Here is a 15,986-nt window from a genome sequence, read left to right on the forward strand (position 1 = left end):
AAATAAAGCTACCTATAATCATATGAAAACATGCTGTAGATCACTATTGATCAGAGAAACACAAATTAAAACAATTATAAGGTATCACCTCACACCTATCAGAGTGACAAATATAACAAAAAAAGGAAAAAAATTGGATGTTGGAGGGGATGTGGGAAAACTTGGATGCTAATCCACTGTTGGTGGAGTTGTGAAAAGATCCAACCATTCTGGAGAGGAATATGCCCAAAGGGTTAACGAACTATGCATACCCCTTGATCCAGCAATGCCACTACTTGGTTTATGCCTCAAAGACATCCAAAAAAAGAGAAAAATACCTATTTGTACAAAAAATATTTATAGCAACTCTTTTTGTGGTGGCTAAGAATTGGAAAGTCAAATGAATGCCCATCATTTGAGGAATGGCTAAACAGCTATGCTATATGATGGTAATGGAATATTATTGTGCTATAAGAAAGGACAAGCAGGACCTATATGAACTGGTGTACAGTGAAGTGAACAGAACAAGGAGAACATTATGCACAGTGACATCAATACTGTTTTTTTTTTTTTTTTTTTTTTTTTTTTTTTTTTTTATTTTTTATTTTTTCAGGGCAATGAGGGTTAAGTGACTTGCCCAGGGTCACACAGCTAGTAAGTGTCATGTGTCTGAGGTAGGATTTGAACTCAGGTCCTCTTGAATCCAGGGCCCGTTCTCTATCCACTGTGCCACCTAGCCGCCCCAGACATCAATACTGTTTGATGAAGAACTCTGAATACCTTGAGTATTCTCAGCAATACAATAATCCAAGACAATCTCAAAGGACTGAATGAAATATACTATCCACCTCCAAAGGAAGAACTGATATTGATTAAACATAGACTGAAAAATGTGATTTTTCACTTTCATTTTTTTCTTTTATTCAAGTTTTCTTGTAAAAAAATGACTAATGTGGTAATATTTTACATAATTGCACATGCATAACCCATATCTGATTGCTTACCCCTTCAGGGAGGAGGGAGGGGAGAGAGGGAAGGAGGGATAAAATTTTAAACTCAAAGCTATAAATAAAAATGTTTATTTTAAATTTTTTTAAATAAATGAAAGAAATGCAAGCATTTTTCCATGAGGCTAAAATAAGTAGAATACAATATCATTTGAATTTGAAAAACATTTATTTTTCCCCAAAGAGGAATGAAACAAGTACAATTAAATGGGAAAGAAAAAAAATGCCCACATAGTATAACATTAACAATAATTTCTTATAACAAAAAGACAAAAAACTGGTTTTGACCAGTTCAATACAATATAAAAACACTTTTAAAAAAAAGTCTGTTAGTAGCTCACCTAATTTTAAAGAAAGATACACAAAGAATTGCTCAACTATATTGTAAGCTCTCAGAACTGTCAGAGGCATTATTGATTCTTACTAAATCCACTTTTTTCATAAAATATATCTGCAAAAATGAAGTATATAAAAGCCATAAATCAAAATTTTAATTGTTTCCTTAATTTCTTCATCTTTCAATTTATAGATTATGCATACATACATATAACTAGCAGTAAACAGTTTCTAATAATATTCAATAAATACCTAAGATCCATATGCAATGACATTATGCCATACTAAAATAGACACAAGTCTAAATTGATGTGGAAAGTATACATTCCTTTCTTTAAAACTCAAATATTTGAAAATTCATAATAAAGTAACATGTGACAGATAAATGTATGATACCCCACCTTTCTTGAGCATTATTTCTAGACTGAGACATGAACCTCACTAAATGTGCAAGTAACTTGTGCAATTGCTAGTTTTATAGCCAGTTGGAGTGAATGCCTTTCATTTAATTTCCCTTATCTTAATAATCATGGTTTCATTTTTGCATTAAAACTCATCCCATATTCATATACTAAGCTGTGAAGAGTATGTTGCTTGTCTTTAACTTTTGAAATGCCCTGGTTACAGTAATCCTAAAGCATTCATAGATTACCAGCCACTTGGTGGATTGACTTCTAAAGAGCTGATCAATTGCCAAAGATTTCATTATACAGGAGTAATATGCCATGTAAAAATAAATAGCTCAAATAACTGTTAAAAAATCAACACCAAGCTCATAACAAGGTGATGAAAATGCCAAGTGCAGGAAGGACTTCCCATAAAGTAGATGCTTTATGAATGCTAAATCAGTGAGTGGTGGCTAGATGACAGATTGACCAAAGCACACTCCCAGAAGAATGTCCATTTTCTTGTAGTATTCTTCGTACTCCAAACAAAACAAAACAAACCAACAAAAAAACTTGAAAGATTTTCTTCTAAGGAATCCAAGTTTTCTCACAGAGAATCTTCACTTCACTGGTCTTTCTCAGTTCCACTGTTGGGAAAAAAAAAAGGAGAGGAACAGTTGAAACTTCAATCAGTAAATAACCCCTGCTTACACTCATTAAAACTGGTAACTCTTTTAAAGTACAGCTTTAAATTCATTGAGAAGTGAAGAGAAACATCAGTAAACAGTGTAGAGAAAAAGAAAGGTTGGCCCTGCAGAGTGGGAAGCATAAGTAGCAAAAGCCCAGGAAAATTAGGTTCTAAGAGCTTGTATGCATTTTAATAGCAAGGTAAAGTCAGCGAGTCCGTCCTGTGTTCCAAGCATGTGCTAAGGGATGAGGATTCAAAGAAAGGCAAAAGAAAATACCTACTCTCAAGGTACTCCCACGTCTAAACAGAGAGACCAAGTACAAACAACTCTTTACAAAGAAGATATATACGGGATTATTTAGGAGTCATCTCACAGGAAATGCATAAAGATTAAGGAGGACTGGGAAGAGTTCCTTTGCATACTAAAACTTGAAGGAAGCTAGGGAAGGTGAAGCCCTCTGAGGTAGATGCTGATATTGTGCCCCTTTGACACACAAGGAAACTGAGGTTTCGAGAGGTTAAGTGACTTGTCCAAGGTCCTGAAGCTAATAAATGTCGGAAGCTTAATTTGAATTTTTGTCTTCCTGACCTCAAGTCCAATGTTGTAAACATTACCACACACACCTTTGTCACTACTCCGTGTGATGTGATCTCCACTTTCCTCAGCAGTAAAACAAAGGCTTTGAACTAATTCATCTGTTCCGAATCTAACATACAATTGAATTGATATATATTCATATACGCACACACATAGATGCTTATATATACTGTATATATGGATATACGGAGAGAGAGTGAGAGTCAAAGACATAAGCAGAAATACGACCTCTGACCTCATTTTCTCGTTCTCAGTGGAACCTGTTCGTGACAAAGGTAAGACGTTAGATAAAAGGTAAGTTTGGAACGAGAGCCAGTTGAGAAGTTCTGAGCAGCACGAAGCCTGGCAAATGAAGTTTGTCAGAAACTTACGTTGTTCAATACCCACCTTAAGTAACTTAAAGTGAAGAATGATCTTCTAACAATCTTTCGGCGAATTTCTTCACCCAAGGGGCTTTAGGATTGAGACAAATTTCACCCCCCTTCTTCAAAGTGGCTCTGCACGAGAAAAAGAGAAGAAACAGAGTGAGTGAGACATGGCTGGGGAAGGGATCGCTGGGTTGTGGCCTTAGGGGGAGGGAAAAACACCTTTAAAAACTGGGAGACGGGGGGGGAGGGGGTAGCTAAGCAGCGCAGTGGATAAGCACCGGCCCTGGATTCAGGAGGGCCTGAGTTCAAATTCGACCTGAGACACTTGACACTAGCTGTGTGAGCCGGGGCAAGTCACTTAACCCTCATTGTCCCCCCAAAACAAGCAAACAAAAAACCCTGGGAGACGGCAGAGCACAAGGACTCACATAACTTCGTGTCTGGGACAATGGGGTCCCGCTCTGATCACCTCCAAGCTGACGATATTTTTGGGATGAATTCCTTGTGTAGTCCTCACACACTTGCAGCGCAGCTCTGCAAGCATGACTGGCCTTGAAGCTGAGACACAGACAGAGACCTGTCATCGGATCCCAGTCTAACCAGGTGGGAACATCCTCCCTCCCCCCAACCCAGGTCACCCACCCTCTTGTTAGCTCCCTTTCTCACCACTGGCAATCCAGGCTAAAGTGGCCAGCAGCAAGAGAGGCAGCAGCCCTGCCCGAAGGAGAGCAGAGCCTGCAGTGGCTGGGGTGCAGGTACTGGGGCGCATGGTAAGGGAGCGGGCGTGGAGTCCGAGAGGAGGTCTAGACGCACGATGCAGAGTTCTCCAGCTTTGTGCATGCCTTGCACTTCGGATCCCTTTTATCCATGTCCACCCCGGGGTTCAGAGAGGAAACTGGCTGCCCAGGCATATTCGGGAAATTCCCTGAGGGGGTATGGGAGTAGGGAGGTGGGGAGGGCGGGCGGTGCGAGGTAGGTGGAGGACCTCTTAGGAGCTGGCCCGCCCTCGCCTGGAAGAAAGCCTGAGGAGCCTAGCCCAGCCAAGTCTGCTGTGAACTTTTGCCTTGGGGAGCAGCTGGCCGAGACTAGGCACGAGCCGGTGCTGGGGCTGCCAAGATACTCCTTATTGGTGGTCAGACTGTGGTCACTGGTGACGAAGAGATGCTCTCTGCGACGCCAGCTCGGAGTGCGGTTTTCCCGATTGTAGGGAAAGCTTCTCCACCCTAGGGATCCGTATTTCTTCATCAAGTTGGAAGGGCTACATCAGAGAAGAAAGAGGAGGAAGAAGGGATGGATGGAAGAGAGCCTTGTTCTGCAGTGCCCCTCCCCCAAAGACTTTCCATGAGAAATAGAGGTCCTTGGATAAAGCACCAGCCCTGGATTCAGGAAGACCTGAGTTCGAGTCCAGCCTCAGACACTTGACACTTACTAGCTGTGTGACCCTGGGCAAGTCACTTAACCCTCCTTTCCCCGGAAAAAGAAAAAAGGAAAAAGAAAAGAAAAGAAAAGAAATAGAGGTCTTTCTATGACAATAAATCCTTCCCCAACCCAAACTTAAAAGAAAGGGGGGGCAAGAAGTGTGTGGTATAGAGCTACACTGAGTTTTAAATAAAGAACAACAAAAACAAAAGGAAAGGCCTTGTCAGTGCTACCTTCCAATCTTCTTTATATTGACCTTCCTTGAAAATATTCCCTTTTACCAAACCCAAAGTGGTAGATAATACTACTACATAGAAAAAAACTACAGAGCTTGCCTTTCATTCCATGGATGCCAATATTCCCTCTTATGGGATATTGCTTCCTATAGCCCAAACATTCCTTTTCTTAAATTAATTTTATTTCTTTTCAATTATCAAATATTAACGTTTTCTCACTTCCACACACCCCCAAAAAAAGAAAAGAAAAAGAAAAAAGGAAGAAAAGAAAACTGTTGTAACAAATAGTCACTGTTAAACAAAACAAATTCACACATTGGCTAGGACTAAAAATTTATGTCTGTCTTCATATTGAGTACATCATTTTTCACCATTGGTCTTCTGGAATCATGGCTGATCATTGCATTCATAAGATTTCTTAAGTTTTTCAAAATTGCTTGTCTTTAGAGTATTGCTGGCATTATAAATTGTTCTGGTTCTTCTCACTTTACTCTGTATCAGTTCATACAAGTCTTTTATAGCACAATGGTATTCCATCACCCATTCCCCAACTGATGAATACCCCTTCAGTTTCCAGGTCTGTGCCACCACAGGAAAAAAAAGCTTCTCTAAATTTGTGTGCCTATAGATTCTTTTCCTCTGTCTTTGATTTCTTTGATACATCCCTGGTTGTAGTATTGTTGGACCAAAGGATATGCAGAGCTTAGTAATGTGGGGTGGCAAGCACATGTACTGATACAGTGAACCCATTTTTCATCTGACTAGGGAAGTTGTCAGTAATTGATTATATTAGGAGCTACACCCAACTTGAGGATGGGTGCTCTCTGATGTAGAAGCATCAGTGTGTAGAAGGATACAGGAGCTCACTCCCTGCAATTTTAGAAACAATTTCTGTAATGTGAGAGAAAAAAAAACCCTTTTTAAAAAAATTCTGTTTAGCCTAGTTCCAGGATAGAGTTTATTTTTTTAAACCAGATCTATGATTCCAAATGTATACGGAACTTACAATGAGGAAACTCCCTTTGCCAGCATAGATCATCACTGGCTAGGGAGAGGTTGGGACTTGCCCAGGGTCACAAAGCCAATCTATGCCAGAGGCAAGACTCTATGTGTCTTCCTGCCTGTGAGGTTCGCTTCAAATCCACTGCCTCTAGGGTTTAGATAACACTGAGGAAATATTAAAACTTCTAAAAATCAATTATAAGCTGAAAGGTATTAGGGAACTTTTAAATCATAAGACCAAGCTACCTATAAAACTGCTTTCCAATTAATCCCAAATAAACCCTTTCAAGTATGAGTGATATGGGCATGTTTATATTCCTGGGAAACGACTATCAAGACAACAAAAGATTAGCCCACAAAACAAGCTTTTCTATATGAGTCCCTACTCATCAACTTCATTGGGAACTCTGATTTTCCCTCCTGAAATATGTTGTCTCATCTGAATTGTACCCTGAAATACCTCCTTGTGGATTGTTTATTGAATAAAGAATCTTTAGCTGTGTAACCCTGGGCAAGTCACTTAACCCCCATTGCCCTGCAAAAAAAATCTTCACCAGTTGGCATTTGGGGAAAAAAAGAAACTTCCACTATAAGTGGGCAGCTTCATTACCCAACCTGGTCTACAGTGAGTCACCTGAAGCCTCTACACTCAGCCAACCACCAAATCCGTGGGATCTAGCTTCCTTCTCTCTTGGGTCTGCTCAAATCAGAAAGGAATGTAGAAATATATCCAAGAAACCCAATATTCATCCCTGCAACACCAAGAAAATGAGGGTGGAGGGAAGAGGATATCATTTCTTTTGGGGAAAATCGAATTTGATTTCTTAGTTTCTGACATGAGGCATTTGTAGTAGTAGTAGGGGGGTTTTTTGTTTGGTTTTAGGCAATTGGGGTTAAGTGACTTGCCCAGGGTCACACAGCTAGTAAGTGTTAAGTGTCTGAGGCTGGATTTGAACTCAGGTCCTCCTGACTCCAGGGCCAATGCTCTATACACTGTGCCACCTAGCTGCCCCGGACATGAGGCATTTGTACTGAGATCACTGCTATAGTGAGATAATTGAGAAGAAAATAGCCATCATGTATACTGAATGAATGAGTGAGTAAGTGAGTGAGTGAATATCACATAATCACAGCAGGAAAAGTGCTGGATTTAGTCATATAGGCTCATTTAAAATCCTGCCTCTGATATGTAATACCTGTTTGTGACCTCAGACAAATCACTTACCCTCTTTGGCCCTCATTTTCCTCATCTCTAAAATGGGTTGTTTGAACTATATGACTCCCAAGGCTCCTTTCAATATTAAATCCAAGATACTACAATCTTCATAGCCTGAAAGGCAGCTAGTCAAAAGTACTTCACCACCAAGTAACACAAACATAAGGAGACTCTGCTTCAGCATAATTTAAACAGTTCTGATCCAGTTCTCTGGAACCACACATACCCTAAGACCCCCATGGTTTTCTATAAGGTAGATGAGTGGCCTCTACAAAATTTGGAGTTATAGAGCCTTATCAGTAAAATTTGTTTGAACTCATATACATAGGCACATTTATTTATAAATCATACATGTCATTGTTGTTCAGCTATTTCTGATGTTTTGTGGCCCATTCCGAGTTTTCTTGGCAAAGATATTGGATTGGTTTGCCATTTCATTCTCCAGCTCATTTTACAGATAAGGAAATTAGGGCAAACAAGGTTAAGTGACTCATCCAGGGTCACACAGCTAGTGTCTGAGGTCATATTTGAACTCACAAAGATGAGTCCTTCTGAGTCCAGGACAGGCACTCTATCCACTGTGCCACCTAGCTTCCTATGCACACATTACTGCTGTGCTAATGGTTAAGTAAGTTATAAAACTTGGGCAAAAAATAGACATTGAATGGAATCCACCTCTATGAGGAGCCCAAAAAGATTGCACTGAAGGGAACCATGACTAGATTGCCTGACGGACTGTTGGAAAAGAGAAGGAGGGAGACAAGATAAGAGACAAAGCAAAGATGTTGAATGGCATAGGGGAGACCTCTCAAGCTGTAGATATGTGGGGAAAAAATCCAACATCCCAACCTGTTCTTGGTTTCCCAATGCTTGTATCCCCTAGCAATCCCCATTGAGTGACTCATTGGGTTAAATTGTTCTTTCCACAGTTAAGTTGAGATGTCATCTAGCTTCTAATTCTTGTGTATTCTATCACCTAAACTAATCTATGTGGCTTATCCAATTACTGTGTTGTGTTTGTTTTGACAAATGTTTGGTTGCTACTTGTTGTTTTCTTTTGATTATTGGTGAGAGGGAAAACTAAAAGAGCTGATATTGTTAACTGAACTTCCAGATGTGGGAGAGAACTACTTCCCCAGCCCATAGTGATCAGGGAAAATTATTTTTATTCTTGAGCACCAAAAGAATCATACCCCTAGACCTCAAATATCTGATTTGTAATAGATATCATTTCAAATCCATAATCTCTTGATGACAGGATATCAAGACTGATCGCCCAGCACCCTCACAGAGGTAAAATTCCCATCTCCCAAGACATGAGGTAGAGTTCTTTCTGTCTCTGTCTCTCTTTGTCTCTGTCTCTCTCTTTCTCTGTCTCCAATCTCTGAGATATATATATATATATATATATATATATATATATATATATATATCTACAACTATTACATGCAGGTCACATTGGTCTTTGTTATAGGGTCCATTTGTTACATTAAAAAGATGAGATAAAGATGAAATAACATCTTTTCCTGAAGTTACTAGGGAATCACTAAATCTTATTGAGAAGGACAGTGACATTCTTAGATCTGAGCTTTAGGAAAAAATCACTTTGGCTATTATGTGGCTGATATACTGCAGAGGGGAAAAGCCAGAAACAGAAAAACCCATTAGGAGGCTCTTGAAATATTCCAGGGAAAGGTGATAAGGTGGTCTTAAGAGTAGAAAAACAGAGAAGGATGAAAGATGCTGTGGAGATAGAAACCATAAGGCTTGAGAACAGATCTCGTGTGTGATATGAGTGAATAGCAAGAAGGAATAGGTTTGGGGGAAAAGGCAATGAATTCTGGTTTTGAAATGTTGACTTTTAGATAACCAGGGAACAATGAATTTGAAATTTCCAAAAGACAATTGTGGATGTGGGACAATGCCTCCATCTCTGAAGCTCCCTCTTCTAATTGTTAATTTTCTCCTAAGAAACTACATCTTGAGGAAGTGCTCAAGCAAGCCATGCTCACTTCTCATTTTTCAGTTTCCTCAACTGTAAAATGAGCATAAAAACACATATAATCTATAGTATATTGCTTGCCATCTTGGGGAAGGGGAAAGAGCAGGGAGGAGCAAAATTTGGAACTCAAAATCTTTTTTTTTAAGAAATAAAAGCATTTTATTATTTTTCAGTTACATATAAGAATAATTTTCAACATTTGTTTTCATAGGATTTTTAGTTCCAAATTTTTCTCCTGCCCTCCTTTCCCTCCTTCCTCCCCAAGACAGAAAGCAATCTGATATAGGTTATATATGTGCAATAACATTAAATATATTTCTGCATTAGTCATCTAATTAGAAAGAAGAATCAGAGCACAAGAGAAAAACCTCAAAAAAGAAGGGAAAAAAACAGCCTTAAAGCAGAAACAGTATGATTCAATCTTTGTTCATAATCCACAGTGCTTTTTTTTTTAGTGAGGCAATGGGGGTTAAGTGACTTGCCCAGGGTCACACAGCTAGTAAGTGTTAAGTGTCTGAGGCTGGATTTGAACTCAGGTACTCCTGACTCCAGGGCCAGTGCTCTATCTCACCAATCCAATGGTACAAGAAAGTTCCAAAGGACTCATGATGGAAAAGGCTCTCCAAATCCAGGAAAAAATAAAAGGAACTGTGGAATATGGATGCTGATTGGACCATACTATCTCTTTTGTTTTGGGTGCTGTTGTTTTTCTTTTTTGAGGTTTTTCCTTCTTGCTCTGATTCTTCTTGTATAACATGATTAATGCAGAAATATGTTTAATGTTATATATCAGATTACCTGCTGTCTAGTGGAGAGGGGCAAGGAGGGGAGGGAGAAAAAATTGGAAATTGGAAATCTTATCTAAACAAAGGTTGAAAACTTATATAAATAAATACATGAATGAATGAATGAACGAATGAACGAATGAATGAAGAAAGGAAGGAAGGAAGGAAGGAAGGAAGGAAGGAAGGAAGGAAGGAAGGAAGGAAGGAAGGAAGGAAGGAAGGAAGGAAGGAAGGAAAAGAAAGAAAGAAAGGAAAAGAAAGAAAAAATGAACGTATGGAGATATTTTTGAAGTGTTTAGCATAGTATCTGACACATACTAGGTGCCTAATAAATGCTTATTCCTTTCTTCCAATCTCTGACACATAACTTCACATGAAGACCCTTTGATAACCTCTTGGAACTCTAGGCAATTGTCATGGGCTACATGTGGCAGAGAAGTTGGTGAGCTTGATTGGTAGATGGAATTCCTTCTTTGGGAATGATGTTCTAGACAACTCTCTAACACAAGGAAAAGCAATGGCATTACAGGCCTCATCTCTACCTTTAGTTAACTCTAAAACCTTGTTATTGACAGCCAAATTTACTTAGATTCCACTGTTTATAAAGCACAGCACTAGGTCCTGTAAGAAGATAGAAAATTAGTATAAAATGGAGATTACCTCAAGGAGTCTGAAGAAGATATAACTACAAATGAGAACTTTGTAAACTATGTACATACATGCTGAAATTTGAAAGAACTGTAGTCTGGGTAAGGTTAATGAAGCAGGAAAATGCAAAAAGAGGTGACATGCAAAGCAGAATTTTGAAGGAATATGTTTATTTCATTGAATAGCATGAGTATATTTCATGTTAAAATATAGAGACATAAATTTAATCTTCATTGAATGAACCAACTTTCTTTAGAAACATATCTTGTTAAAATTTGGATTACCCATGTCGTGATTAAGAGATTTCTTTAATTCAATATCATCCAACCATGCAACCCTCAAGGAAATGTTTTTGGACTCTAGTTAGTACAAGTTTCTTTGTCCCATGTTGGCTCTTGACACTGTTATTACTTAATTGTTGCTCTTGGGGAAAATCCAAAATATCTCCCTCATAACATTTTCTTGAAGTAAACCACAAGGTCCAAAGATCTAGTAAGTTATTCAACACTGGAAGAAAAACAATTATAAAAGTAGAAGTGTATTATTTGTTTAGAATTGGAATGATTTTTTTTTAATTTTTTTTTTTTTAGTGAGGCAATTGGGGTTAAGTGACTTGCCCAGGGTCACACAGCTAGTTAAGTGTTAAGTGTCTGAGGCCGGATTTGAACTCAGGTACTCCTGACTCCAGGGCCAGTGCTCTATCCACTGCGCCACCTAGCTGCACCCCCTAGAATTGGAATTATTAGAGGTAATTTGCAAGATATGTAATTTGCTTAAGTTATAATATCCTAAATCTTAACAATATTTATTTCAAAAGTAGTCTTCCATAAACAGGAAGAAAGACATAAAATTTTTCCTTTTAATATATTATATCATTTTGTTGTTGTTAACATTTTACTATGGTCTTGTTTTCTTTTGCATACACTAATGTTTTAAAAAATAATTCATCATTAGTTGAGCAAATATTAACAAAAAGACTATTTCAATACACAAAGATCATATTTGTGTATAATACTATGAACTTCTATTACTTCTGGCACAGTGGGTAGAAAGCCAATTTTGAAGCACAGAAGACCTAGGTAAGCTTTGCCTCTGACACATGTGTGACCCAGGGCCAATCATTTAACTTTTCAGTGCTCTAGACTGGTGGTTCTATTTTTTTTTGTCTTAGGACCACTTTACACTCTTAAAAATTATTGACTCCTCCCCACTTACCAAAAAGATTTATTTATGTGGGTTATATCAATCAATATTTATCATATTCAAAAATAAAACATCTTAGCATTAGTGTGAAAAATAGTTTTGACCTCAAAGACCTTCCAAAGGGACTCAGGGACTTCTAAGATGTTCCTGCACCACACACTCTAGGTAACCCTGTAAGGCAAGGAAGGGTTTTTAAAGTCTTTTGCATCATAGATCCCTGGTAAAGCCTATGGACCCCTCAAAATAATGTTTTTAAATGCATAAAACACATAGTATTGTAAAAGAAACCAATTATATTTTAATAGTTATTAAACTAACAAAAATTTTCACTAAGCAAAGTTAAGAACCTCTGTTCTAACACTATAAGTTGCAGAGCAGGTATAATTCTTCATTGGGAACATCTTTTCTTTCCTACATGGTTGCTGATAACTTGCATGTCTTCTTTTGAAAGCTGCCACTTCACATCTTTTGATCATTTATTTATCTATCAGAGAACAGCTCTTGTTCTTATCTATGTGATGTATTCTCTTTTTATTTTGGAAGTTGGATGTTTATTTTTTAAAATTGGCTTCAATTATTTTTCCTACCTAACTATATTTCTTCCATTAACTTTGCATTTATGTAATAAAAATTATTTCATATTTTTATAACTTTCCTCCCTTTTTTAGGCAAAACTTTGTGTGTCTGCGTACATAGTTGTAAAAGTTATCTCCTTTTATCCCATTATTATTCACTTTTTAATATTCAGGCCATACATTCATTGTGTGATATGAAATGTTGGTCTAAACCTAATTTCTATCAGATTGATTTCCAGTTTTTCCAGGAGGTTTTGTTAAATATGGATTCCTTAGCCCAATGGTTGTTATCCTTGAAATTACAAAACACTGTGCTCGAGGGCAGCTAGGTGGCACAGTGGATAAAGCACTGGCCCTGGATTCAGGAGGACCAGAGTTCAAATCCAGCCTCAGACACTTGACACTTACTAGCTGTGTGATCCTGGACAAGTCACTTAACCCTCATTGCCCCACATACAAACAAACAAAAAACCAAATAAAACGCTATGCTACTATTTTTATTGCTTCTTGATCTTCTTTAACTAATCTGCTCCATTGGTAAACTTTCCTATGTTTTAACTATCGCCAAACTGTTTTTCAGGATCTCTGCTTTGGAGTAGTGATTGAGATCTAGTAATGATTTTTCTTTCCATAGAAAGAAAAGTCCCTTAGACAGTCCCTTTCTTTCTCACTTTTAAAAATTATTTCCTTTTTAAATTTTTCTTTCTTTTTCAATGGGGATAGGTAGAAGAGAAAAAATGGATTTTTCTTCATTAAAAATTTAAATTAACATTTTTATCCCTAGAGAATCTGCTTTACTAGGTGAATTTTGTTATTATTTTTTCAAGTTCTACAAAAATAACATTTTTAAAAGGCTCTTCATGCTGTTTTTTCCTTAATAACATGTGGAAAGGCTGATGGCTCTGTGGGTTTATTTTATATTATATCAATTGAAGTTGCTAATTATTTTAATTAATGTTAGTTGGCTCTCCAAGTCTCTGTAAATAAATTTTCATATTATCTTCAAAAAAAGCAATTATTTTGTTTCTTGTTTCCTTATTCTTCACCTTGTGAAAACTAACATTGTTCGAACTATATCAAATAATAACTTACTTATCTTCATTCAATTTTAAGAAATGTTAGATAACCAATGCAATTTAAGAACATAGTTATTACAAAAGAAATGGTTAGATATTTTGTTTTTATTGTTATATGTATTATTATATTTAATATACTGACCTCAATATATTTATGATACATAATACATATATTGTCATAAGTTTTATTGGGTTGAATTTGGGAGATCTTGATTTCTAATTCAGCTATAAAAATTTGCTTTAAAATCATATACAGTACAAGTCCCTTTGTGTGCCTCAGCTTTTCCATCTAAGAGGAAAGGTAGCAATTAGAGAACACTGTGGTGGGGGTGGGGGTGGGGGTGGGGGTGGGGGTGGGGGAAGCTAGGTGGTGCAGTGGATAAAGCACTGGCCCTGGATTCAGGAGGACCTGAGTTCAAATCCAGCCTCAGACACTTGACACTTACTAGCTGTGTGACCCTGGGCAAGTCACTTAACCCCAATTGCCTTACCAAAAACAAAACAACAACAACAAAAAAACCACCCTATTTCTACTATTTGCAACCTACATGACATTGTACAAGTCAATTAACCTCTCAGTCTCACTTTTATTACCTGTATAAATAAGCTGGGCCAGATGATACCAGTTTCCTTCCAGCTCAGAATTCCATGATCCTGTATATTTGTCCAACAATAGCTTGAGTATTGATATCAAACACTATATAAAATGAATAGATATAGTCACTAAGGCATTCTCCAATATCATAGAGAACACCTTGCATAAAGTCCAAAGAAATCCAAACGATGGTAAGGCATTCCTCATATTCTCATTTGCTGATGGTGGTGTACTAATTGTGTTGAGTACAGGAATATAACAAAGCTTCCTCAGGGGAATCTATGATAATTTGAATGTTTATATAATCATTTACATGGCAAAGCAAACTATGCCAAAACATATTTTGTCCAAATTATAAGCAGTAGCTAGGAAGCCAGTCCATTGAATTATTCTATCATTATATATATATATATATATATATATATATATATATATATATATTTGGACAAGCTTTACAGATTGATAACAGACTGAGTACAGAACTAAATAAGAAGGGGAAAGCAGATTGGGTTGCATTCCAGAATTGGGCAATGCTTTCAATTATTCCAAACTGCTCCTTGCTGAAAATTTTCATTTTATTAATACCAATATCCTCTTGGGGATACTGTATGATTATGAATCCTCCCCAAAACACATTTATTTCAGCTAACTCAATATTGAAAATAACCCAAAGAATAGTGGAAAGACACTTGGCAGATATAAGTAGACAAGTATGTTACCAAAGATGATTTTCTTCTCATTCAAGTTACATTGCCAAAAAATGTAGTGAGAATAAATAATAGATAATAATCATGTAATAACAGCGAAGATTTATACAGGGCATCACTCCCAAAGGGTTTTTTTCTTTTCTTTTTTTGTAAGGTAATTGGGTTTAAGTGACTTGCCCAGGATCAAGTGTCTGAGGCCATATTTGAACTCAGGTCCTCCTGACTCCATGCTGGTGCTCTATCCACTGTGCATCTAGCTGCCCCTATCTCAAAGGTTTTGATACAGTTTTAAGCTAAGATACCCTGTAGGGACATCAACGTTTACAGAGGTCAAAGTCTGAGCAAATCACTTCACCTCTCCCTCAGTTTCCTTAACTATAAAATGGGGATAATAGCACATATTTCCCAGAGTTATTGTGAAGATCAAATGAAATAATAATTATAAAGTGGTTAACATAGTATCTGACACATGATAAGCACTATGTAACTGTTAGCTATTATTATTATTGTTATTATTATTATTATTATGAAGAAGTGTTCTACATGTATCATCTCATTTGACCCCCATAACAACCCCGTGAGGTAGTTGAAATTATTATTCCCATTTTACTCATGATAAAGGTTAAGGGACTTGTTCAAGGTCACACAGCTAAGAAGTGACTCAGGTAAGATTTTGTCTGAAGCCTCTAAGGCCAGCACTATACCCCATGAGCTTTTTTGCTACCACCTAAGGATAGGGCCTTAGAGATCATGTTTCAACCTCATTAGAAAACAGTTAAAGGGAGTCAATGTCAATCCAATATAGAGTCCACAGGTATGTATGTATCCACCAATAATATCTCTTGTATAATGCTCCTATCTATTGTTCTTCCTGACTCCAAGCCCAACATTTCATCCAGTGTACCACCTGGCTATCTCTAGACACCTTTGAGGTGTATGCCTATGTCTTTGTGTGTGCATGAGAGAGACAAAGAGACAGACAGAGCCTCTAGTTCATTGATTGATTGGGTCTTTTTGAGAAGATTGATGTGAAGACATGAACAAGAATCACAGTGGATGGAAAAGACATAATTTTGACTTCCTTTGGTGGAACAAATGTGCATACCATAGATGTCATAACTCCATTCTCCATCAATATATGAAGATGCAGACCTTTTCCT

The 15,986-nt window shown here is 37.4% G+C and overlaps 1 protein-coding gene across 1 annotated transcript; it reads right to left on the reverse strand.

The window, feature by feature from the left end:
• Window positions 1–1,704: 1,704 nt before the first annotated feature.
• On the reverse strand, window positions 1,705–4,182 carry LOC122731670 (permeability factor 2-like). Its single transcript, XM_043971924.1, has 4 exons — window positions 4,029–4,182; window positions 3,791–3,920; window positions 3,382–3,491; window positions 1,705–2,355 (listed from the first exon to the last, which is right to left on the reverse strand). The coding sequence occupies exons 1-3, from the start codon at window positions 4,129–4,131 to the stop codon at window positions 3,392–3,394; spliced, it is 333 nt and encodes a 110-aa protein (XP_043827859.1). The 5' UTR covers window positions 4,132–4,182; the 3' UTR covers window positions 1,705–2,355; window positions 3,382–3,391.
• Between the last annotated feature and the right edge of the window lie 11,804 nt (window positions 4,183–15,986).

The sequence above is a fragment of the Dromiciops gliroides genome, chromosome 6 (assembly GCF_019393635.1).
Source record: "Dromiciops gliroides isolate mDroGli1 chromosome 6, mDroGli1.pri, whole genome shotgun sequence".
Taxonomy (NCBI): Eukaryota; Metazoa; Chordata; class Mammalia; order Microbiotheria; family Microbiotheriidae; genus Dromiciops; species Dromiciops gliroides.